General features: G+C 44.9%; 2 protein-coding genes across 9 annotated transcripts in view; one reads left to right on the plus strand and one right to left on the minus strand.

The window, feature by feature from the left end:
- The window catches only part of NKIRAS1 (NFKB inhibitor interacting Ras like 1), a 44,122-nt gene extending 22,153 nt beyond the window's left edge, over positions 1-21,969 (minus strand). The window contains exons 1-2 of one of the 7 annotated variants that reach the window (XM_008266059.4): positions 21,850-21,969; positions 13,116-13,226 (exon numbers count right to left, since the gene is read on the minus strand). In XM_008266059.4, coding sequence (XP_008264281.2) covers positions 13,116-13,209 — 94 coding nt within the window. In that variant the 5' untranslated portion in view covers positions 13,210-13,226; positions 21,850-21,969. Of the gene's footprint in view, positions 1-13,115; positions 13,227-20,855; positions 21,043-21,791 lie in introns of those variants that run through there. The other 6 variants (XM_008266060.4, XM_002716213.5, XM_017346747.3 and 3 more) reach the window with 6 other exon arrangements.
- Positions 21,957-24,738, plus strand: RPL15 (ribosomal protein L15). 2 transcript variants are annotated; one of them, XM_002716216.5, is made up of 4 exons: positions 21,957-22,092; positions 22,732-22,913; positions 23,216-23,352; positions 24,162-24,738. In XM_002716216.5, exons 2-4 carry the CDS (start codon positions 22,742-22,744, stop codon positions 24,465-24,467), a joined length of 615 nt encoding a protein of 204 aa, XP_002716262.1. In that variant the 5' UTR covers positions 21,957-22,092; positions 22,732-22,741; the 3' UTR covers positions 24,468-24,738. The 2 variants fall into 2 exon arrangements, with proteins under 2 accessions (XP_002716262.1, XP_069928963.1); XM_070072862.1 differs by having other exon boundaries at positions 22,078-22,214.
- The last annotated feature ends 1,551 nt before the right edge of the window (positions 24,739-26,289 follow it).

A 26,289-nucleotide genomic window follows, 5' to 3' on the forward strand; every position in this document is an offset into this window, starting at 1 on the left:
AAGACATCAGCAAATAAAAGAGTTATCTGCACCTCCATGTTTACTGTAGCTCAATTCACAATAGCTAAGACATGGAATCAACCTAAATGCCTGTCAACGGAAGACTGGATAAAGAAACTATGGGATATGTACTACATGGAATACTACACAGCAGTTAAAAAATCCGGTCATTTGCAACAAAATGGAGGAATCTGGAAATCATTCTTAGTGAAATAAGCCAGTCCCAAAGGGACAAATACTGTATGTTCTCCCTGATCTGTAGCAACTAACAGAGCACCTAAAAGGAAACCTGAAGAAGTGAAACTGACACTATGAGAAGTAATGACTTGAACAGCCCTTGTCTTGACTGTAGAGTAACAGTTTATTATTTTAGTATTTTCTTTTTCTACTTAATGTCATTGGTTGATATTAGAACTTATACTAGGTATAAATCCAATTTAGGTATATAAATCCAATTGAAAATAGATTCCAGTAACAAATAAGAGTGAGAATAAAGAGAGGGAGGAGCTGTACAGTTCAGCACACATTCCCATGGACTTACCCCTAAAGGTAAAGCTAAAAACTTAGGACTCCAAAGCCCATTTAGCTGGGTGGTACTAATGCCATCTTATGTGTTAAAGTGATCATGTTAAGTGTGTAATTGATCATATAGATAGGATTAAGTGTCAAAGAGATCACATAAATAAGATCAAGTGTCTGCTAATAACAATAGATAGAATTAAAAAGGAGAGAATGATCCAACATGAGAAGCAGGCCACACAGCAGACTCATAGAGAATGATAAACACCCTAAATAGAACTCTGACCTCAGAATCAGCTCTTAAGGCATTTGGATCTGGCTGAAAACACCATGAGAGCATTTCAGGCATGGAAAGCCAAGACTTTGTTGCAAAAAATGACCTACATGAAGGATCTCTGTGTGTGAGATCCCAGTGGAAAGAAGGGGCCATCAAGAAGGAGGTACTTTTCTCTGAAGGGAGGAGAGAACTTCCACTTTGCTTATGGCCCTGTCTAAATACTGACAGTTTGTGGACTCAAAAGGCTTCCATAGCCTAGGCAGCTCATGTCAAGAGCCTCTGGTGATCACTGATGTCATAAATAAGAGTGTCAATTGTTAAACCAACAATAGGAGTCACTGTGCACTTATTCCTTAATGAATTGTACTGTGAGAATTAACAGTAAAACTTGTTTTCAAACAGTACTTTATACTTGTGTGTCTGTATGCGTACAAACTGTAGAAATCTTTGCTTAGTATAGAGTTGGTCTTCTGTATATAAAGTAAAAACAAATCTTAATAAAGAATGGGATGGGAGAGGGAGCAGGAGGTGGGAAGGGAAGGGGGTGGGTAGGCAGGTATGGGGGGAAGAATCGCTATATTTTAAGCTATACCTATGAAATTTGTATTCATTAAATAAAAGCTTAAAAAATCAAGCTGCAGAAGGAAAAAAAATAAAAAGCAAAAGATCACAAAAACACCATGCTACTCAGTTGACGATATGCACATAACCCTACAGCTCTCAAAATATGGGCTATAGACCCTGTTAAGTCTCCTTTCAGGGATCCACAGGGGCAAAACTAATTTCATAATAATTACTAAGATGTCTTTTCCACTGTGTGTTGACATTTGCACTGAAGGTGCGAAAGTACTGTGGTGAGACTGCTGACAGCTTTGTACAAATCAACGCAATGGCACCAAGTATATTAGCAGTCATTACATTCTTCATCATCATGTTCTTCCAAGTTTCATTTAAGAATATCCTTGATAGGGGCTGGCACTCTGGCGCAGCAGGTTAAAGCCCTGACCTGACGCCCTGACATCCCATATGGGCGCCGGTTCTAGTCCTGGCTGCTCCTCTTCTGATCCAGCTCTCTGCTATGGCCTGGGAAAGCAGTAGAAGATGTCCCAAGTCCTTGGGGCCCCTGCACCCATGTGGGAGACCTGAAAGAATCTCCTGGCTCCTGGCTTCAGATTGGCAAAGCTCCGGCCTTTGTGGCCATCTAGGGAGTGAACCAGCAGATGGAAGACCTCTCTCTCTGTCTCTACCTCTCTCTGTAACTCTGTCTTTCAAATAAATAAAATAAATATTTAAAAAAAAAGAATATCCTTGATAAAGCAGTATAAATTCTAAATGTACCAAATTTCATCTCTGAGTATACATCTTTGTAATATTCTGTTGGATTAAATGGGAAGTATGCACAAAGCATTTCTGCATACAAAAATTGTAATTATCTTTAACAAAATTTCTTGTGTTTGAGTTGCTGGTTGAACTAGCCATTGTGTCCAAGTTTGTTTATTTTAATTTATTTGAGAGGCAGAGAGAGAGACAAAGTGGGGGCCAGTAGAAGAGAGAGACAGAGACAAAGAGAGCACAGAGGGAAGGAGGACAGAGGGAGAGAGACAGAAATCTCCCACATGCTGGTTCACTCCCCAAATGCCCCCAAACAACTAGGGCTGAGCTATGCCAAACATACGAGCCAGGAACTCAATCTGGGTCTCCCACACGGGTGGCGGAGACCCAACTACTTGAGCCATCACCTGCTGCCTCCCAGGATACATAAACATTAGCAGGAAGTTGCAGTCAGGAGGGGAGTTGAGACTCAAACTCACGCACTCTAATATGGGATGTGGGCATCCCAAACAGCATCTTAACCACAATGCAAACACCCTGCCCCTCCTCCCTCCACTGCTACCATTTTTTAAAGAATAAAAGGGGCAGGTGTTGTGGTATAATGGGTTAAGCCGCTGCTTGGGATGCCTGCATTCCATATCATTTTTCCTAGGATTTAGCCCATCTCCCCAACAGATCTATATTTCGGCTAATCTGCACCCTGGGAGGCAGCAGATGACGACTCAGTACTTGGGTCCACGCCACACACGGGAGACTGGATGGAGTTCTTGGCTCCTGGCTTGGAGCTAGCACAGCACTGGCATACATTTGAGGGAGGGTAGCAGCAGCAGGAAGAACTCTCTGCCACTCTGCCTTTCATACAAATAAAAGTAACCTTAAAAAAAAAATAGGATGCACAGCCTGCCAGTCGCAGGCACATGATCAGCCATCCTTGATTTCAAAGTCCCAGAGACCCTTGAGCCAGGCCTTGCTGCCTGAGGGTTTGAGGGTTAATATTTTCCCAAGTCCCTCAGCCCTATCCCACATATCTGGGAGTGTTCCTTTGCTCATCAAAAGCCTTCCTCGGAATCCACTGGACTGTTGGCATTCAATTTCAGACTCAGTTACATCACTGGCTACCCTGGTTCTTAGTCAGCTTGCACATAGCATATCACGGCAATTCTCAGGCTCCATAATCAGTTATTGCTACGTAAGGGATATACAATTGAAAGTATGCGGGGCTGGAGCTATGGCATGGTAGGTTATACCTCTGCCTGCACAGACAGGATCACATATGGGCTCCAGTTTTGACTCCTGGCTGCTATGCTTCCAGTCCAGCTCTCTGCTGATGGCCTTGGGAAAGCAGCGAAGGATGGCCCAAGTGCTTGGGTCCCTGGGTCCAGGTGGGAAACCCAGAGGAAGCGCCTGGCTCCTGGCTTCAGATCAGTCCAGCTCCAGCTGTTGCGGCAATTTGGGGAGTCAACCTCTCTGTAACTCTTTCTTTCAAATAAACACATCATTAATAAAAATAAAGTACAAGACAGAGAGGTGAGATTTTACTGTAACAGTGTACAAAACACTGATAGGATTTCAGTCCCACATGGCAACAACCTTTAAGCAACCATCATCCACTGTGCTTTAGTGAAATAGGAAAGAAAACGATTCACAATGATCTGAACAGGCTCCTAACATACGCTTCATCCCTTTTGCAAGTACATGTTTGTGTGAAGCTGGATTCCCTTCATGTATTTCAACTAACACAGTGCATCACCACAGAGCGAGTGCAAAGCAAGCACACGCAGCAACGCAGCTGTCTTCTATTAAGGTGCACATTAGATGTTCAAAAATGCAAATCAATACCAGGCTTCCACTTTTTTTATTTTAAAAATATAATTATTTTTCACAAAAGATGCTATTTTTAGCAATGTAACAAGTTTATCATCCCTGCTTTTACATAAAATACGTAATTTTAAATTTCTGTTTTAATTTCTAATACAGCAAATATCAAAGAACTAGCCTACATATACAAGAGCTATTTAGATGCTCAATAAATTTCAAGAGGGTAAACAGGTTCTGATTTCAGATAGCCTGAGACCGTCTGGCATAGACATCATAAAAACACAAAATACGAATTTAACAGTTGTTCCTTCCTTTGGGAAGCTAGAAGACAAGAGAGCTCATCAAAACTGTTAATAAAAAAAAGCGTGTTCTAAGCTACTGGCCAGTGGTCAATGCTTTCAAGCTCTTCCCTCCTTTCTCTGACACCCAAACGCTGTCCCATCCTAACCTGTGATTCTGTCTTCCTTATTAACTGTGACCTCCTTAAAGCCAGAGACGCTGCCTTCAGTTCTGTACCTACAGGATCTCACCACAGCCTGTAGCACACAGCAAATATTTAATAATTATTTGATTCAAAGAGTGACCAAATGGGTGAGGTAATCCAATTCTGAAAACTAAGTCATAAAGCAGCAAACAGCAGTTATTTCCTATTTTTAAAACGGGGGCCGGCACTGTGGTGCAGCAGGTAATGCTGCCACCTGCAGTGCCGGCATCCCATATGGGCACTGGTTCGAGTCCTGGCTGCTCCAATTCCGATCCAGCTCTCTGCTATGGCCAGGGAAAGCAGAAGATGGCCCAACTGCTTGGGCCCCTGCACCCACGTGGGAGACCTGGAAGAAGCTCCTGGCTCCTGGCTTCAGATTGGCCCAGCTCTGGCTGTTTTAGCCATTTAGGGAGTGAACCAACAGATGGAAGCAACCTCTCTCTCTCTGCCTCTCTGTAACTCGGCCTTTCAAATAAATAAATAAACCTTAAAAAAACCCACCATATATAGCAGTATTGGATAGTCATATTTGAAGTAAGAGTGAAAAGCCACTCAGCATATTGTTAAGCCAGCAGTCCTATGAGCCTAGACCAGCACTCATTATGTAAACACACAGGAAACACATGGACACAAAAGAAGATTCTGGGCTGCAGTTCCAAGATGACAGAGTGGGGAAGACACTCACTGCTCTAACCGAGAAGATAGTTTCACACTATCTCAGGGAAGAGTTAGGGAGAAAACTCTGCCAAAATTAGAGGGACACAGTGGACCTACGTGGAGGGCGTGGGCACCCACGGCTCAGGACTGAAGCAGCTGAGAGGCTATGTTCCAGCATTGGAAAGTGAGGTGAGACAGACTGCAGCAGCCCAAGCCGCTGGTGAGAAAGCTGCAGGAAGAGCCTAGAGGGAACCGGCGTGGAGCCCCGTTGGGGAAAGTGCACCAGCCAAACTAAAGAAGAAGAAGAAAAGTCAGGACAGACACGGTTCTCCCCAATCACTTTACAAGTGTCCTGTAACAAGCCAATAGAGCAGGTGCCATTTTGTACATATGTAACAGCTGCACCTGCTCTGGTCTGCGCCCCGCAACCAGCTGAGTGGAGACTCCTGACTGGTGGGGGGAACTAACAGGGGGCTTAGGGCTTGTGACTGTGTGAGGCTTCTGAACCAGGACTGAAAAAGACTGAGGGTGTGTGGGAGGACTCACGCTGTGGCTGGGACTGTGAGCAGTCTCAGTGGGAGACTCCATAAGCTCAGGGGTTCCTGGTTACCTGATAAGAGACATTGCTGGGGAATCTGAACTTACACTGAGGATTGCACAGATCCTCTGTGTGGTCCTTGGGACAGAGCGGACAAATATTATACCCACTGGGGCTAGTGCTCAGTCACTGGTCTCCTTGAGGAGAGGATCTAGCTGAATAAATTTCCCTTCTGATTAAAAAAAGAGAGAGAGAGAGAAGATTTACCATGCCAAACCTGGATGTGTCACCTTAGGCATGCCAGTAACCCTGGAGAACAGAGCTCTCTGGCCACACGCACTATAAGCCTCCAGAAATTCACTGAAAGCAGACATTCTACTTATCTCCAGAATCATAGTACAATGATAAAAGCCACCACAGCAAAAATAAAAAAAAGGAGAGAGAGAAAGAAAGAAACCAACAAGTACCTCCACAAACGTGGAACAACAAACACACGAATCCAAGAACAAAAATAAGGAAGAAAGAACAAGACACTTCAAACCTAGATTATGAATATGATGAGGTAGAAGAAATGCAAGAAATGGAATTCAAAAATTGATCAGACGATTACATAGAAGAAATCAAAAGCAAATGTAAGAACTACTGAAATCCATGAAAAACATGAAAGAAAATTTCTCCCATGAAACTGAGATCCTAAAGAGAAATCAAAATTAAATGAAGAATTCAATAGAACAAATAAAAATGCAGTGGAGAGCTTTAACAGCAGAATCGGTGAAGCAGAAGAAAGAATTTTGGACTTAGAAGTCAAACCACAGGAAAGCATACAGTCACACCAAAGACAAGAAGAGGAAATTAAAAAACTAAAAAACACTGTTGGGGATCTACAGGATACTATAAAAAAAATAAATAAATAAAAACCAACATACAGGTTCTAGGAGTTCCTGAAGTCATGGAGAGAGAGAGAAAGGATTAGAAGGCCTTTTTAGTGAAATAATAGCAGAAATCTTCCCAGGTTTGGAAAAAGAAAGGGACATCAAGCACAGGAAGCACACAGAACTCCCAATAGACATGACCAGAAAAGATCTTTGCCAACACACCTTGTAATCAAACTCACCAGAGTAAAACACAAAGAGAAGATTCTAAAATGAACACGAGAGAGACAACGGATTACTTTCAGAGGATCTCCAATTAGACTCACAGCAGACTTCCCGTCAGAAACCTTACAGTTTAGGAGAGAATGACGAGATATGGTCCAAGTCTTAAGAGAAAAAAACCTGTCATCCCGGAATATTATACCCTGCAAAGCTCTCATTTGTGAATGAAGGTGAATAAAGACTTTCCATAACAAACAGAAGTTGAAAGAGTTTGTCACCACCCATCCAGCCCTACAAAAGATGCTTAAGGATGTGTTGTACACAGAAACACAGAAACATAGTTATATCCCTATGAAAAAAGGTAAAGGCAGAAAATCTCCCAGCTAAAGTTCAAAGGAAATCCAAAGTAAAGAATATGAATATTTTTTGGAAAATGGGAGGGTAAAGTTATTATTTATCAATATTCACCTTGAATGTAAATGGCCTCAACTCTGTAGTTAAAAGACACAGACTGGCTGAATGGATTAAAAAACAAAACCCATCTATTTGCTGCCTACAAGAAACATATCTCACCAACAAAGATGCATACAGATTGAAAGTGAAAGGATGGAAAAAGATATTCCTTGCCAACAGAAACCAAAAAACAGCTGGTGTAGCCATCTTAACAACAAACAAAATAAACTTTAACACAAAAGCTGTTAAAAGAGACAAACAAGGGCACTATATAATGATTAAGGGATCAATTCAACAGGAAGATGTAACTATTATAAATGTATATGCACCTAATTACTGGGCACCTGGCTATCAAAAAGAAATGTTAAGGGATTTAAACGGAGACTTAGACTCCAACACAATAGTATTGGGGGACTTTAATACTCCACTTTCAGTAATGGACAGATCAACCAGACAGAAACTAAACAAGGAAACAGATTTAATCGACACTATAGACTAAACAGACCTAACAGATATCTACAGAACTTTTCATTTTACAGTTGCAGAATATACATTCTTCTCAGAAGTGCATGGAACTTTCTCAAGTCTCAGCAAATTCAAAGACACTGAAATCATACCTTACATCTTTTCAGACCACAGTGGGATGAAGCTGGAAACCAGCAACTCAGGAATCTCTAGAGCACATGCAAACACATGGAGACTGAACAACATGCTCCTGAATGAACAGTGGGTCACAGAAGAAATCAACAGAGAAATAAAAAAATTTCTGGAAACAAATGAAGATGACAACACAACATATCAAAACTTTTGGGGTACAGTTAAAAACAGTATTAAGAGGGAAATTTATAGCAACAGGTGCCTATATCAAGAAATTAGAAAGGTGCAGGCGACACGGCTCAATAAGCTAATCCTCTGCCTGCGGTGCCGGCACACCAGGTTCTAGTCCCGGTCGGGGTGCTGGATTCTGTCCCGGTTGCCCCTCTTCCAGGCCAGCTCTCTGCTGTGGCCCGAGAGTGCAGTGGAGGATGGCCCAAGTGCTTGGGCCCTGCACCTGCATGGGAGACCAGGAGAAGCACCTGGTTCCTGGCTTCAGATCAGCGCAGTGTGCCAGTCGCAGCACAATGGCCGCAGTGGCCATTGGAGGGTGAACCAACAGAAAAGGAAGACCTTTCTCTCTGTCTCTCTCTCTCTTACTGTCCACTATGCCTATCAAAAAAAAAAAAAAGAAAGAAAGAAAGAAAGAAATTAGAAAGGCACCAAATAAATGAGCTATCAATGCATCTCAAGGATCTAGAAAGACAACAGCAAACCAAACCCAAAACTAGTAGGAGAAAAGAAGTAATTAAAATTAAAGAAACCAACAAAATTGAATCCAAAAAACAATACAAAAGATCAGCAAAACAAAGAGCTTGTTTAAAAAAAAAAAAAATTCACACACCATTGGCCCAACTAAACAAAAAAAGGAGAGAGAAGACCCAAATCAATAAAATTAGAGATGAAAAAGGACATGTAACAACAGACACCACAGAAACAAAAAGTGTCAACAGAAATTACTACAAAGAGTTGTATGCCAACCAACTGGGAAACCTAGAAGAAACTGATACATTCCTGGACACATACAACCTACCTAAATTGAGCCATTAGACACAGAAAACCTAAACAGAGCCATAATCAAGATGGAAACTGAATCAGTAATAAAGGCCTTCCCAACAAAGAAAAGCCCAGGACCAGATGGCTTCACTGCTGAATTCTACCAGACATTTAAAGAATTAACTCCAATTCTTCTCAAACTATTCAAAACAACTGAGAGAGAGGTAATTCTCTCAAATTCTTTCTATGGAGCCAGCATCATCTTAATTATTAAACCTGAAAAAGATGCAACAGAGAAAGAGAATTACAGACCAATTTCCCTGATGCACATAGATGCAAAAATCCTCAACAAAATTCCAGTCAATAGACTCCAACAACACATCAGAAAGATTGTCCACCCAGACCAAGTGGGATTTATCCCTGGTATGCAGGGATAGTTCAACATTTGCAAATCAATGTGATACAACATATTAACAACCTGCTGAACAAAAGCCATATGATTATCTCAATAGTGCAGAGAAAGCATGTGATAAAATACAACACCCTTTCATGATGAAAACTCTAAGCAAATTGTGTATAGAAGAAACATTCTTCAACACAATCAAGGCAATTTATAACAAACCCACAGCCAGCATCCTACTGAGTGAGAAAACATTGAAGGCAATCTCATTAAGATCCAGAACCAAACAGGGATACCCACTCTCCCTACTGCTTTTCAATATAGCCCTGAAAGTTTTAGCCAGAGCTATTAGGCAAGAAAAAGAAATCAAAGGGATACAAATTGGGAAGGAGGAAGTCAAACTATCCCTATTTGCAGACAACATTATTTATAGGGGATCCAAAGAACTCTACTAAGACACTATTGGAACTCCTAGAAGAATTTGGTAAAGTAGCAGGATATAAAATCAATATACAAAAATCAAAACCATTTGTATACACAGACAACGCCACGGCTGAGAGAGAACTAAGATCAATCCCATTCACAATAGCTACAAAAAAAAAAAAATCAAATACCTTGGAATACATTTAACCAAGGATGTCAAAGATCTCTGCAATGAGAATCATAAAACATTAAAGAAAGAAATAGAAGATATAAAAAAATGGAAAAATCTTCCATGTTTATGGATTGGAAGAATCAATATCATCAAAATGTTCATTCTTCCAAAAGCAATTGACAGATTCAATGTAATACCAATCAAAATACCAAAGACATTCTTCTCAGATCTAGAAAAAATGCTGCTGAAATTCATATAGAGGCATAGGAGACCTCAAATATCTAAAGGAATCTTATACAACAATAACAAAGCCAGAGACATCACAATACTAGATTTCAAGAAATACTAAAAGGCAGTTACAATCAAAACAGCCTGGTACTGGTACAAAAACAGATGGACAGACCAATGGAGCAAAACAGAAATGCTAGAAATCAATCCAAACATCTACAACCAACTTACATTTGATCAAGGAGCTAAAACTAACCCCTGGAGCAAGGACAATCTCTTCAACAAATGGTGCTGGGGAAACTGGATTTCCACATGCAGAAGTATGAAGCAAAACCCTTACCTTAAACCTTATACAAAAATCCACTCAACATGGATTAAAGATCTAAATCTATGACCCAACACCATCAAATTATTACAGGTCATCAGAGAAACCCTGAAAGATATTGGCACAGGCAAAGAGTTCTTGGAAAAGACCCCAGAGGTAGCCAAAGTCAAAATTAACAACTGGGATTACTTCAAATTGAGAAGGTTATGTACCGCAAAATAAACAGTCAGGAAAGTGAAGAGCCAACTGACAGAACGGGAGAAATTATTTGCAAACTATGCAACTGATAAAGGATTTGGTTTTTGTTTGTTTGTTTTTTTCTGATAAAGGATTAATAACCAGAATCTACAAAGAGGTCAAGAAACTCCACAACAACAAAACAACCAACCCAGCTAAGAGATGGGCCAAGGACTTAGACATTTTTCAAAAGAAGAAATCAAAATGGCCAACAGACACATGAAAAAATGTTCAGGATCACTAGCCATCAGGGAAATGCAAATCAAATCCACAATGAAGTTTCACCTCCCCTCAGTTAGAATGGCTTTCATACGCAAATCAACAAACAACAAATGTTGGCAAGGATGTAGGGATAAAGGTATCCTAATCCACTGTTGGTGGGAATGCAAACTGGTAAGCCACTATGGAAGGCAGGTTGGAGATACCTCAGAAATCTGAATACAGACCTATCATATTACCCAGCCATCTCACTCCTCGGAATGTACCCAAGGGAAATGAAATCAGCAAATAAAAGAGCTATCTGTACCTCCATGTTTATTGCAGCTCAATTCACAACAGCTAAGACATAGAATCAACCTAAATGCCCATGAACAGAAGACTAAAGAAATTATGGGATATGTACTTTATGGAATACTACACAGCAGTAAAAACCAAAACCAAAACCCAAAAAACAAAATCCGGTCATTTGCAACAAAATGGAACAATCTGGAAAACACCACGCTGAGTGAAATAAGCCAGTTCTTTTTTTTTTTTTTTTTTTTTTTTTTGACAGGCAGAGTGGACAGTGAGAGAGAGAGAGACAGAGAGAAAGGTCTTCCTTTGCCGTTGGTTCACCCTCCAATGGCCGCCACGGCTGGTGTGCTGCGGCCGGCGCACCGCGCTGATCTGATGGCAGGAGCCAGGTGCTTCTCCTGGTCTCCCATGCGGTGCAGGGCCCAAGTACTTGGGCCATCCTCCACTGCGCTCCCAGGCCACAGCAGAGAGCTGGCCTGGAAGAGGGGCAACCAGGAAAGAATCCGGCGCCCTAACCGGGACTAGAACCCGGTGTGCGGGCGCCGCTAGGTGGAGGATTAGCCTATTGAGCCACGGCGCCGGCTGAAATAAGCCAGTTCTAAGGGGACAAATACCATATGTTCTCCGTGAACTGTGACAACAGAGCACCTGAAAGAAAACCTGTAGAAGTGAAACTGACACTATGAGAAGCAATGACTTGAGCAGCCCTTGTCCTGACTGTTGAGGAACAGCTTATTTTATTTTATTTTTTTTTACTATTTTTCTTTTTCTACTTAATACCATTGGTTGAACTCTTTACTTAATATAGAATTATTCATAGGTGTATAAATCCAATTGAAAATTTGATCCCAGCAAAAACTAAGAGTGGGAATGAGAGAGGGAGGAGATGTACAGTTCAGCGCACGCTCCCTCAGACTCACCCCATGGGTAAAGCTAAAAACTTGCCATGGGACTTCAAAGCCCATTAAGTTGGCAGGTACCAATGCCACCTTACTAGTTAAAGTGATCAGTTTAAGTTCATAACTGATCATAAAGATAGGATTAAGTGTGAAAGGGACTGCATAAGTAAGACCAAGTGTGTGCTAATAACAATAGATAGACTTAAAAGAAGAGAATGTTCCAACATGGGAAGCAGGCCACACAGCAGATTCAGAAAATGACAAACGCCCTAAACAGCACTGGCCTCAGAATCAGCCCTTAAGGCATTCGGATCTGGCTGAAAAGCCCATGGGAGCATTTCAGGCTGAAAGGCCAAGACTCTGCAGCAAAAAATGACCTACATGAAGGATCTCTGTGAGTGAGATCCCAGTGGAAAGAAGGAGCCATCAAAGAAGGAAGTAGCTTTCTCTGAAGGGAGGAAAGAACTTCCACTTTGCTTATGGCCCTGTCTAAATACTGACAGACCTTGTGGACTCAAGAGGCTTCCATAGCCTTGGCAGCTCATGACAAGAGCTTCGGGTGATTGCTGACACCATAAATAAGAGTGTCAATTATTAAATCAACAAGAGTCACTGTGCACTTGCTCCCCATGTAGGATCTCTGTCCTTAATGATTTGTACTATGAGAATTAACGGTAAAACCAGTCTTCAAACTGTACTTTATACTTTGTGTGTCTGTGCAGGTGCAAACTGTTGAAATCTTTACTTAGCATAGAGTTGATCATCTGTATTTAAGATAATTAAAATGGGAGAGGGAGTAGGAATTGGGACGGGAATGGGGGTGGGAGGGTGGGTATGGGAGATGAATTGCTATATTCCTAAAGCTGTACCTATGAAATTTATATTTATGAAATAAAAGCTTTTTAAAAAAAGACTTTCTGCCATTTCTTATTGTACCTGTTATAGCTTACAGCAAGCATTCTTGGATTGCACTAACATTAAGATACTTTTTCTCTCCCCTACTTTCTCTCCTGAATTGCTCTTCTTTTCTAACTTTCGGCCCCCCTTGATTACACCTCACTCGTATTTCAATCATGCATCTTCAGTTGAGCCTAACTGACAAATAAGCTCCAGCCACTCCCAGACCCTCAAGGGAATCTAGAGGCAATGACCTTACCTATGGTGTGATTTCCGTAGAGAAGCTGCTCCAAGATTGCAGTTTTCCCCACAGATAACAATCCGCAAACCACAACCTTGCAGCCCTTCCCCATCTTCTCCCAGGGTATCACTGTGAAGAGAACAGAAGGTCTTTAAAATTGTGTACCATTTTACTCGAAACGCAGAGGAACAAAGAGAGAAACAGAGCTAGAGGAGCTTCCTGCTGCTGGTTCACTCCCCGACTGCCTACTACAGTTGGGCAGGACCAGGCCAAAGTCAGGATCCTGACCCCAATCCAGGTCTCTGACCTGGGTGGCACGGACCCAACTGCTTGAGTCATTCCTGCGTGCACAGCAGGAAGCTAGAATCAGGAGCACGAGGACTTGACCAGGCCGTCCAAAGTAGGATGTGGGTGTTCCAGGTGATGTCCTATCACTGTGCCACACACATACCCTTAAAATTGTATAGTATCGAAATTTACTTTTTACTTTTACTATAAATTTGATCTGTAATACACAGGGAAAACTTTATTTTTTTAAAAATTTTTTGACAGGCAGAGTGGACAGTAAGAGAGAGAGACAGAGAGAAAGGTCTTCGTTTGCTGTTGGTTCACCCTCCAGTGGCCACCGCGGCCAGCTCGTTGCGGCCGGCGCACTGCGCTGATCCAATGGCAGGAGCCAGGTGCTTCTCCTGGTCTCCCATGGGGTGCAGGCCCAAGCACCTGGGCCATCCTCCACTGCACTCCCTGGCCACAGCAGAGAGCTGGCCTGGAAGAGGAGCAACCAGGACAGAATCCGGCGCCCCGACTGGGACTAGAACCCAGTGTGCCGGCGCCGCAAGGCGGCGGATTAGCCTAGTGAGCCATGGCACCAGCCAGGAAAAACTTTCAAATATAAAAAAGACAATTAACAAAGGTACAGCCTTCCAAACCCCACTCCCTAGTTTCCCACTGGTTCCCTCAGCTCAATCAGAATTACCAGCTTCTTACATATCTTCACAGATAATCTAAATATGCTCATTTATGTTTATTATTAAAGATAACATAGATATATAATGTAAGAAAACAGGGATGTGTATGTATACACATTTTCAAAAGGAATAAACACAGTTCATATGAAGACTGTTTCAACAGTAATTAACTATAGGAATGCAACAGAATCTCAAACTCAACTAATCCCTCACACAGACTACCTGCTTATCAATACATACCTCGAAAGATAAACATTTAAGTCAAAATTCAAGGAGGCACAAAGATCAAGTTTTGAATAGAAAATGGGCATGATTTTTTAAACAAACACTACTGTTATTAGTGCTCCTGGCAGTCTTTTCTAAGGACAATGAGAAGCTGGATTTTGGGAGTCACATGGGCTCTCTCTGTCAAATTTCTCTTTGAGAAACAACAGACAATGCTAGAAAAATTGCCCAGGCACTTTAAACTAGAAAGCAAAGGAAAATTCATCTCTGCTGGTTTCCCAACTTGTATCCATGGAAGAACAAGGTCATGTGACAATTCCTTCCATTTTTCCTCAAGCATCCCCCCCACCAAGCAAAGGATCAGAAACCAAAGCAGAAAGAAAAAAAAAAAAAGGGCTCACTAAATATGGAATAACTTGGTAAGAAAATTCAGATTTCGATGTGACATTCTGCCATTTCTCCCTGCCTCCTCCTTCCACCTGTCTCCCCTCTTCCCTCCAAGTGCTCATGCCATGACCATTGCTAAAAGCGACGCCACAAGTCTGTCAGAAGCAAGTCAAAGGAGTTCAGACAAGCATTCCGACCAAAGAGCCGCTGATGTCTTTCTGGGCGCCTGTGCTCACTGGACTGTGACAACTAGAAGCTCACTATAACGGCGCAGAACCGCAGGCACCTGCGTCCTCATGGGTGCGGGGCAGCACTACTGCTTTATATAAACTGAAAACGGTAAACAACACGTGAACTCTCCTCACGACCCCAAAGTCCTCCCCACTTTGTCTTCTCAAAGTCTGTACTTTCATATGATCTGAATCACCCACAACACTAATCAGCTAACAAAAAAATCTCAACACTGCCATGCCGGCAGCATGGTAATAACCCAGCCCCTCTCTGCATGGAGTGCACTTTTATCAGTAGACAAGTAGCTACCACTTGTGTGGTGTGACCATTATTTCCTGGGTGGCGTGCTTCAGACCCAAATCTTCCAAGAATATTTGTTTCTGCCTTCCATGACAACCACTACTCTTAGGGCCTTTGTCCTTTATATCCTCAATGTAACTGCAATAGAAAATTCTCAGCCTTATAAGGACAGAGCTTTATGTAACATGATCATCTCCAGTCTGGTCTCTCCTGTCTGCAACTATGGCCTATTTCAAAAGGCTTGCCACACACATCTCTGAATCTATGATTAATTTAATGTCACCTCATTTATCATAGGATTCTACGCTCTCCGCATATCCTGATTTCTCTGTAAGTCATAACACCATTGAATCTTTCTTTCAAAAGGTTTTAATGATAATAATTAAAATTTAAAGCGAGCTGCCACGAAGGCATGTGAAAAGAGTTTGCAAAATAATCTGCCAGAGACAAGAAAAAATCCATCAGAAAAGGTTGTGCTGTTGATATCTAAATTCCAATTTTTTTTCTTTAAGATTTATTTATTTCAGGGACGGTGCTGTGGCATAGCGGGTAAAGCCCCAGCCTGTAGCGCCAGCATCCCATATAGGTGCCGGTTCTAGTCCTGGCTGCTCCACTTCCAATCCAGCTCTCTGCTGTGGCCTGGGAAAGCAGTAGAAGATGGCCCAAGTCCTTGGGCCCCTGTACCCATGTGGGAGACCCAGAAGAAGCTCTTGGCTCCTGGCTTCGGATAGGCACAGCTCCAACCATTGTGGCCATCTGGGGAGTGAACCATCGGATGGAAGACCTCTTTCTCTCTCTCTTTCTCTCTTTCTCTCTCTCTCTCTCTCTCCCTCTCCCTCTCCCTCTCCCTCTCCCTTGCTCTCTGTGTAACTCCGACCAGCAAGTAAATTAAAAAAAATCTTTAAAAAAAAAAAGGTTTATTTATTTGAAAGGCAGAGTTAGAGAGGGAAAGGCAGAGAAATCTTCCATCCACTGGTTCATTCCCCAAATGGCCACAATGGCCAAGCAGAAAGCAAGAGCCTGGAACACCAGCTGGGTCTCTCACGTGGGTGCAGAGGCCCAAGCAACTGGGCCATCTTCCACTGCTCTGCAGGCGCGTTAGTGGGAAGCTGGACTGGAAGCAGAGCTCCAATCACTTAGGCTCTCACAGTGATGGGATGCCGGCATCACTGTGCCACAAGCTGGCCCCTAAATTCCAATTTTCCTATTGCTATTTTCCTTCCTCTCAAAATTTCTTAGCTCTACAGAATTTCTGAATACCAATCCTTACCTCCTCTCCCCTTCCCATTCAATTAAAAGAAAAGGTCTCTTTACCACTTATACTAATCTAAAACAAACAAACAAAAAACTCAAGTGCCTTAAGAAGGGGAGTATATGCTGTAGCTAAGGGAAGCAGGAAGCCACCTATCTGGAAGAAAATGCCCTATGATTAAGAGCAAGAAGCCCTCAAAGGAAGGCAAATACGAATCCTGGGGATTGCGGCACACTGGAAAAATGCTGAAACCAACAGAATCCTGAGAAATACAGAAGTCAAATGATATATTCCAAAGAATCTTTGGAAGTGGTCTTAAGATAACTGCTTTTGGGGCCAACGCTGTGGCTTAGTAGGCCAAGCCTCCGCCTGTGGCAGCAGCATCCCATATGGGCGACAGCTCTGGTCCTGGCTGCTCCTCTTCCGATCAAGCTCTCTGCTCTGGTCTGGTACGGTAGTAGAAGATGGCCCAAGTGCTCGGGCCCCGGCACACGTGTGAGGTGCCCAGAAGCAGCTCCTGGCTTCAGATCGGCTCAGCTCCAGCCGTTGTAGCCACTTGGGGAGCGAACCAGTGGATCAAAGACTGTTCTTGTGGGGAGCAACTGGGAGCAACTCGGACTAGACTAAGTTACTGGAATTAAGACTTATTCTATGCATCTGCTCTCCCACAATATGACGCTGAGAAGGGAGAAACAGCTTCTACTCAGATGCCTCCAGTTCAACCAATAAACTGTAGGACCTGCTCCTGATTGGAGGAGAGCAGCGTACTCAGCGTGTGGGTAGCCGAGTTGGGATTGGCGGAAGAGGACTATAAAGGAGGAGAGAGACAACATGCACCAGGAACATCTAAGGGGAACATCTATCTGAAGGAACACCTGTGCAGCCCCCGAGAGAGCTGGCCGGCGGTGTGCCGCTCCCCCGCGGAAGTGGGGAATGTGGCAGGGGGAACCGCCCTTCCACGGAGGTGGAAGGGACGGTAGCCAACCCGGGAAGAACCAGCAGCAAACCCGGGGAGGGCCGAGCAGACAAAAGAACAGCGCAGGGTCCTGTGTCGTTCCTCCATGAAGACGGGGAGCGACATGTTCTGTCTCTCCCTCTCTCTCTGTAACCCTCTCTCTCAAATAAATAAATAAATACAATCTTTTAAAAAAATTAAACAAAAAAGATCACTGCTTTTGAAAGTGGTTAAGGGGCAGGACTTCGGCACAGCTGTGGAACACTCACGTTCCATATCGGAGTGCCCGGGTTTGTGTCTTGGTTCTGTTCCCTATTCCAGCTTCCTGCTAATGCACATTGTGGGAGGCAACAGGTGATGGCTCAAGTACTGTGTCCCTGGCACCTACATGGTAGACCGGGATGGGGTTCTGGGCTTTGGCCTGGTATAACCCTGGCTGTTGCAGGCATCTGGGGAATGAACTAGTAGTTGGAAAAATCTCTGTCTCTGTCACTCTTGCCTTTCAAAAAAAAAAAAAAAAAAAAATAGGTAGAGGCCAGAACTGTGGCGTCGTAGTGGGTAAAGCCACTGCCTGCAATACAGGCATCCCATATGGGCACCAGTTCAAGTCCCACCTGCTCCACTTCCAATCCAGCTCCCTGCTAATGCCCCTGGGAAAGCATTGGAAAATGGCCAAGTGCTTGGGCTCCTGCATCCACTTGGGAAACCCAGATGAGCCTTCTGGTTCCTGGCTTTAGCCTGGACCAGCTCCACCTGTTGTGGCCTTTTAGGGAATGAACCAGTGAATAGAAGACCGACCTCTCCCCTCGCCCCTCTCCCCTCGCCCCTCCCCCTCTCCTCCCCCTCTCCTCCCCCCTCGCCCCTCCCCCTCCCCTCCCCCCTCTCCCCCTCCCCTTCCTTCCCTCCCTTCCTCTCTCTCTGTAACTCTACCTGTCAAATAAATAAAATCTTTAAAACATATATATATAAGTGACACATGTGTACTTTTATCCATCACTGATATTATTAACAGATAGGGTTCATTTTAAAAAACTATTATTTTCTATTTGTGTGTGTTCAATACTTCCAGAGAAGTCTTCTTAAGAGCAAACAATAAAAGTAACTGAAGAGAGGTAGCTTAAAACACAGCTAAAGGCCGGCGCCGCGGCTCATTAGGCTAATCCTCCACCTGCGGCGCCGGCACCCCGGGTTCTAGTCCCGGTCGGGGTGCTGGATTCTGTCCCGGTTGCTCCTCTTGCAGGCCAGCTCTCTGTTGTGGCCCGGGAGTGCAGTGGAGGATGGCCCAGGTCCTTGGGCCCTGCACCCACATGAGAGACCAGGAGGAAGCACCTGGCTCCTGGCTTCGGATTGGCGCAGTGCACCAGCTGTGGCGGCCATTTGGGGGGTGAACCAACAGAAGGAAGACCTTTCTCTCTGTCTCTCTCACTAACTCTGCCTGTCAAAAAACCAAAAAACAAAAAACACACTGCTAAAGATTTTAAGGCTTTTTTAGGCAGGGAAGAAAAGGGAAAGAATAGAACAGAGCTTATTAAGTATTTTACACTACCAAAAGGAAAACAAAGGTGAAAATGTAAGTGTAATAAATCAAAACAAACTTCTACACGGTGTATTACTTCTGTTTATCTATATGTACATACATATCTACATACATAAGATACAAAGAGTTTTGCAAGCTATATTTCAATGAAATGTAATAAGCAGATTCCAGTTTACCAAATATTACTGAGGCCTACCATAAAGCCAGGCATTGGGAATAAACAAGGAAGCAAAACCCGACACGATCCCTCTCCCCAAAAATCTCAAATTCAACTGGAAATCCAAATCTTGGTCAAGCGAATTTAGAAACCAAACTGCAAAATTAACTGATAAATCAGCAATGACTATTCATATTGCCAGAACCTTAATCATCCAACTATGTAGTCAATCATCCTCAATTTATTTCTCTCACATCCAACATCTGCTCTATCAGTGAACTGTGCTCTCTGAAATACATCCAGGGCCGTGCCACCTACCCCATCACTACCGAAGTGACCTGGGCACCATCTTCTCCCAAAGATGTCCCTATTCTAATCCCTGGGAGTATGTCACTTTACACAGTAAAAGGAATTCACAGGTGTGACTGATCACAGGTGTGACCGAGATGAGTGTTCTGTATTATCTGGTGGTTCAATGTAATCACAAGTGTCTGTAACAAGAGTGTCAGCTGGACAGCGCGCCGGCCATGGCAGCCATTGGAGGGTGAACCAATGGCAAAGGAAGACCTTTCTCTCTGTCTCTCTCTCTCACTGTCCACTCTGCCTGTCAAAAAAAAAAAAAAAAAAGTGTCAGCTGGAGATACAAGAGCAGTGATTGCTGGCTTTGTAAATGAAGGAGGAGTCAGGAGCCAAGCAGAGCAGGAAGCCCCTAGAAACTAGAAAAGGCAGTGAAGGGACCAGCACTGTGGCATAGCGGCTAAGGCTGCTACCTGCAGAGCCGGCATCCCATATGGGCACCGTTTCAAGTCCCGGCTGCTCCTCTTCCAATCCAGCTCCCCACTATGGCCGAGGAAGGCAGCGGAAGATGGCCCGAGTCCTTGGGCCCCTGCACCCACATGAGAGTTCCAGGGGAAGCTCCTGGCTTCTGGTTTCAGATCGGCCAGCTCCAGCTGCTGCTGCCAATTGGAGAGTGAACCAGTGGATGGAAGACCTCTCTCTCTGCCTCTCCACTCTCTGTGTAACTCTGCCTTTCAAATCAATCTTAAAAAGGCAGTGAAGTATTCTCCCCAGTACTTCCAGGAGGAACACGGCCACGCCGGTATCTTAATCTTGGCCCAGTGAGATCTGTGGTCTACAGGCTGTAACAAATTAATGTTATTTCAAGCCAGGACATTTGCTGTGACCTGTTACAGCAGAAACGTTAAACATAACCTCCTAACTGGTCTCTCTGCTTCCACTTTCTCTTTTAGCCTCAAAGCAGTAATTCAAGTTATCCTTTTAAAATGTAAGTCACGCGGAGTGACCCTCTGCTCAAAAGCTTCCAGTGGTTTCCAAACCCAGGCAGTTTGAAATCCAGAATCCAAGACTTCCACTTCCCACCCAGCTTCCTGGTTTTATTTATTTATTTTAAGATTTATTTGAAAGATGGAGTTAGAGGTAGCGAGACAGAGGGAGGGGTCTTTCATCCGCTGGTTCACACCCCAAATGGCCGCAACAGCCAGAAGTGAGCCGATTCGAAGCCCGGAGCTTCTTCTGGGTCTCCTACGTGGGTGCAGGGCCCAAGGACTTGGGCCATCTTCCACTGTTTTCCCAGGCCACAGCAGAGAGCTGGATGGGAAGTGGAGTGGCCAGGACTTGAACCAGCGCCCCTATGGGAAGGGGCACAGCAGGCAGCAGCTTTACCTGTTCCGCCACAGCGCCGGCCGCTAAATTAAAAAAAATAATAATAAAAATAAAAAAACTTGCCCGGAACATTCCATGCACAATTGGAGCCTGCTTCAGCTGTGCAGCGAGGCCACAGATGAAAGAGTTAACGCGTGGAGGCTGCCTCTCCCACCCTCATCAGGTGTCACAGGCACACAGTGGGAGGTGCTTCCCAAGGCCACTCCTCGAAGCTGTTGATGCAGACCCTGGCCCCCAACATTCGTATCCCCTCACTACTTCTCAGCATTCGTCACGGAACATGACGCAACAGCCTACTTATGTCTAGAATTCTGCGCGGTTCATTGCAGCTGGGCAGGTGCATGGACGCATCAGGCGCTTAATATCTGCTCAACGAACTACCGCACCAGGGCAGGGCTCCTACGACCGTAAGACTGGGATTTTAAAAGGGAAACTATGCAGTAGATGGGGAATAAGCAAAACCGAGGAGGCAAATAACGATTTCGCTTCAACTCGGGCCACATTCCAACACGGACTCTGGGAGGTGGTGCAAACCACAAGGCTGACTAAAATAAAAAATAAATAAAACCACAAGACGGTCACAAACGCGGAAATAGTCTGAGGGCGCACAAAAGTTAACTTGGTCCTCTAGGAAGAACGCGGGCACTTTCCAGGCATTTCGTCCTGAAACACGCGCCCCCGGCCAATCAGGTCCCGGCAAATCAATGTTTTTACTGGAAAACTGGGGTTCTGACGCTAGCAAATCCGAGGTCAGATCGGGATGCAAACACCGCCGCCCAGCCCCCACACGTCTTGACCGCTTTTAGGGCAAAAACCCCTGGACATGGGGCTTGCGAGGAAAACCGAACGGACGCGTCGCAGCGCGCGGGCCCCGCACGACCCCGCTGCGGGCTGCGGAAGCGTCGAGGACCCGTGTCCGCCCCCTCAGGAGGGACCCGCAGCGACCCCTGAGTGAGGAGTCCCCCGAGCCACCGGCTTCGGAGCCCGGCCCCGACTTGCCTCCTCCCGACGGCGGGACAGTCGTGTGGGCTCGCCGACCCCTCCCCAACTCGCGCACCTCGGCGTAGCGACCTCCCTCTCAGGTTCGAACTCTGCAGAGCAGGGGGCGGGACCAAACAGGAGGCGGTACCCAATCGCGGCAGAACTCCGCCCAACGGGCTCGAGGCCGGAACTACAAGTCCCATGAGGCTTTGCGTGGCCGCGCGTTTCCACCGGAAAGAGGCTATCTGAAGTGGGGGAGGAGCCCAAAAGGGATTGTGGGAGAAAGGCTCTTTCCTTTCCGTCTGCCGGCAGCCATCAGGTAGGCTGGGTCGGGGATCTGCGCTTTTCCATCCGCCGCTCATCGGCCCCCGCTTCAGCCATCCAGACTTGGGAACCCTGCGTCCTCGGAGCTGTCCCTGCGTCCTGTGCAGCTGGAGTTCGGTCAGGATGCGGGGCAGCGAGGGTGTGGAGAGGCGGCCCTCCGGGGCGTGTGGGGGAAGGATGTGATGGCGGCGCGATTTCAAGTTGGGCCTGAAGCTTCAAGGAGGCGTGGGAGTGAGAGCGGGAGGGCGGCCGAAGGCTAGGCCGACTGCTGGGGGTGGGGCGGGTGCTTTTTTCCTGCAGAGACAGAGCCTGGCGGCAGCGGCGCCTTGCAAGCCCGGCCTTTGGGACGCCGCCTGCCGCGGTCACCTGCCCGCTCTGCACCGGGGTAGAGTTCCGTATGTTCGCCCAGCAGCCATGTCCGGAGCGCTGGGCCGCGCCGTGGCCGCAGGGGCGCCGGGCCGCGGAGGTGGGGCTTGGGCCGTCCGGCCCCGCAGCTGGTGCAGAGCCGTTTTCGTCGGCGGCGGTTTCCTTGTGGTTGGTGGGGGGAACCAAGATGGACGGACGGGGTCTTCTCATTGTGTCCCGGCGGGGATGCTGCGGAGTAACGCCGGTTTGGTTTGGTTTCGTTTCTCAGGTAAGCCAGGATGGGCGCGTACAAGTACATCCAGGAGCTATGGAGAAAGAAGCAGTCGGACGTGATGCGCTTTCTCCTGCGGGTCCGCTGCTGGCAGTACCGCCAGCTCTCGGCGCTGCACAGGGCGCCGCGCCCCACGCGGCCCGACAAGGCGCGCAGGCTGGGCTACAAGGCCAAACAAGGTGCGTGGGCCCGCGGTGAAATTGCCTCCCCCGTGGGAAGCCAGCAACCCCTTGCCCTGGTGTCACCCCTTCGCGTAGGGCTCATCCGGAAGTTGCACTGTTAGAAGTGGCAGGTGTCATGGCAGGTCCCACCCACCTCCCTGTGTTCACCCTAAGGAACCCTTACTACCTGTTTTTTTTTGATTCCTTGTCTTCGTCAGCGATTTGTATTGTCTTGCAGTTTCAATGTTGGAACTTCAGGGACAGGTCATGGTGTCTCAAGGCTTTTTATAAAATCCCTGTACTTTGTCTTGTGCCTATAGGTTATGTCATCTATAGGATTCGTGTGCGCCGTGGTGGCCGCAAGCGCCCGGTTCCCAAGGGTGCGACCTACGGCAAGCCTGTCCATCATGGCGTTAACCAGCTCAAGTTTGCACGAAGCCTTCAGTCTGTTGCCGAGGTAAATAGAGTACTGGTGGAATTGACCACCTCTTGGGAGGGCGGGTGGGAAGAAAGGGTAGGAGCAACGCCTCTGATGACACCCAGGTGAGCCTTCCTGTGTATACATTGGGGTTGTGCTTTCTACTGTAGTGATGTTGGTATTTGTTGGCTTCTTGATTAACACGTGAAATCCAAGATTTTGAAGTTTCACCTTAGCACATTTCTCCAACCATATAGCAGATGCATTTACTATGTTGCTTATCTTGTGTGGTGGGTTGCAAGTTTTCTTCTGGGTTAGTTCAGGTATTCTGTGTTGTAGGAGTTGGCAAACTAGGGCCTGGCTTCTGGGAGGTAAAAATGTTCTTTATTAAAGAGGCCAAGAAAGACCAGAAGAGGTGATGTGGCCTGCAAACCCTGAAATACAGATTAGAGACATTAGATAGGTTTTTTTTTTTTTTTTTTTTTTGAAAGACAGTGTTACAGAGAGGTTTCCATCTGTTGGTTCTTAGAACTCACAGAAAAGCCTACTGACCTGGCAGTGGTGTTAGAAGAAAAGTGCATCAGAATCCTACATTTTTTCACCACGGACTAGCAGGCATGCTTTAGGAGGGAGTGCATGTGTCTCAACCTAAGAATGTTTCATGTGTTACTTGGCACGTCTGGTGTCAGGCTTAAAATGCCTGGCTGTCAGGAAAGATGCTTGGGAAATATTTGAATTAAGTGAATAGCTTCAGTCTGTTATGTAATGGTGAACTGCTAAGGGTTAGAGGTCTATTTTGCTGCTAAAGCTTTGTGGGAGGCTGACTTGGGCCTTTTTTCCTATTCTAGGAACGAGCTGGGCGCCACTGTGGAGCTCTGAGAGTCCTGAATTCTTACTGGGTTGGTGAAGATTCCACGTACAAATTCTTTGAGGTTATCCTCATTGATCCATTCCATAAAGCCATCAGAAGAAATCCTGACACCCAGTGGATCACCAAGCCAGTCCACAAGCACAGGGAAATGCGTGGGCTGACATCTGCAGGCCGTAAGAGTCGTGGCCTTGGAAAGGGTCACAAGTTCCACCACACTATTGGTGGTTCTCGCCGTGCAGCCTGGAGAAGGCGCAATACCCTCCAGCTGCACCGTTACCGCTAACTCAAGTAATGTTTGTAAAATTCATACCTAATAAACCATTTAGGACAGTCAACGTCTGCTTAAAGGTGTTATTTGTCTGTTAAAACTAGTCTGCCAATAATTTCATGAATGCTTTGTCAAATTATGAAAGTTAAAAGTGCAATAATGTTTGAAGACTGGTGTATCTTGTTTCTAATAAGGTAAACTTTTACCTTATTAGGGGATTCATGTGTCAGTGTTTAAAACATGCTGTGTGGTAAAATAGGTGTAAAATAAACTCTTTAAAAGAGGAGTGCTGAAACTAGCCCTGTAGATTTGTTTGGTGCATGTGGTATGCTCTTCTGGGTTTACGGTTTACCAAGTACAAGCTTTTAGAATGGGATTCTGCTTGGGAGCTTATAGGATGAGAGGCTGCCCTGACCCTGTGTCGCGTTTGTAGATCTGCTCCAATGTTTTTGCAGCTTCTGCCTCTAAAAGGAAAAATATTCCCAAATTGCCATCGTGTTTACAGTGAGTTTCTCTTAGAAATGAAATACAGGTTATCCTAAACACATACTCTGGTACTTTTTAACGTAAATACCTGAAAGCTCCTTGTTCAATCCTGTGGCTCCATGGAACTTGGAATCCTGAATTTGGTGCATAATGTGTACACTGGTGTATTTTGATGGGAATTGAATGTTAGGTTACCTTGAAGTTTACAAGCTAATAATCAGTACTAGAGTGGGGATCTGGTAGGCTAATGTCTATTAGGTACATACATTTAAGTGTCAGGTTAGATTGATGTTTTTTTTTTTTAAATGCCTGTGACAATTTGTGAATGTTGTAAATCCTCTAGCCATATTAGGGGGAAAAGTAAGATTTGCTATTTAAAGTGTTGTCTGTCTTAAGTCAGTTTTTGCAGATCATCTTGGGTTGACCCACATTATCCACTCCTAGAAGGGCAGAGAGCAGAGTGATGATGTCAATACAAGCTCCTGGTATCAAATGAACCCTAAATTGCCTGTAGTTAATCTGTCTCATCGTCTGACTACCCTCAAAGTCTGTTGTACAAAGTTGGGCCATCAGTTTGTGCCTGCCTTAAAATACCACCACGTGGGGTGTTCAGGTAGGTCAGGCTACCATTTCCCAGGGTGAATTTGAGTGTGAAGGGAATAACAACTGCCTCAAATCCTTCAAGGGAGGGTGTGCTAATAGGTAGTTTGATTTCAAAATCTAGTTGCTGGTTGCTCTGAATAAGGTTTTCTCCTATTTTCTCTAAGGGTTTCAGAAGATTCCGCTAATTTTCAGAAATTTTGGTGGCAGACCAATAAACTTGAGATCTCAATTCCTTTCCACTCAGAATCTTAACATACATTTTGGCTGTGTGTAGAGGTGGTTTAAGTAAAGGAATAAATGTCTATTAAACAAATGGACCTTTGTTATCTTTTATCTGGTGCTAGTGTGCTTTAAAGCAAATCTCATAACCTACAAGAAGATACCAAAATAAGAAATCGAGGGAAAGTAAAATGGGTAGTACTTAGTTTTCAGAGTTCTCTTTTGACCACTGCCTGAATTAGGAAAACTCAAATTTAAGTTCCCTAAAACTAATTTGGGATGGAAAGCGTTAAGGCCAAATATCAGCATCAGCTGTTTGTATGATTGGCTTTCTCCTGAGTGCTCCTCTACAGTTTCCTTTCCACACAGCACTAAAGGGATCTTAGTCCTGGTTCTTGTGCACTGGAAACAAAAGACCTTAACGCTGGCTCTCAAAATCACACCTTACATACACCAAACTTAATTCCTTTATGTTGGAAGAATTTTCCAGATTAAAAAAATGCCATTTAGCGCCCCTACAAACTTGCCA

Source organism: Oryctolagus cuniculus, chromosome 4, assembly GCF_964237555.1.
Source record: "Oryctolagus cuniculus chromosome 4, mOryCun1.1, whole genome shotgun sequence".
In the NCBI taxonomy this organism is placed as follows: domain Eukaryota; kingdom Metazoa; phylum Chordata; class Mammalia; order Lagomorpha; family Leporidae; genus Oryctolagus; species Oryctolagus cuniculus.

What these genes read in the sequence shown, in the direction of transcription:
- RPL15 (XM_002716216.5), top strand. Translation starts at nt 22,742, where the DNA reads ATGGGCGCGTACAAGTACATCCAGGAGCTATGGAGAAAGAAGCAGTCG. An exon ending in GGGCTACAAGGCCAAACAAG is followed by an intron (nt 22,914 to 23,215) that starts GTGCGTGGGCCC and finishes TTGTGCCTATAG; the next exon opens with GTTATGTCATCTATAGGATT. An exon ending in GCCTTCAGTCTGTTGCCGAG is followed by an intron (nt 23,353 to 24,161) that starts GTAAATAGAGTA and finishes TTCCTATTCTAG; the next exon opens with GAACGAGCTGGGCGCCACTG.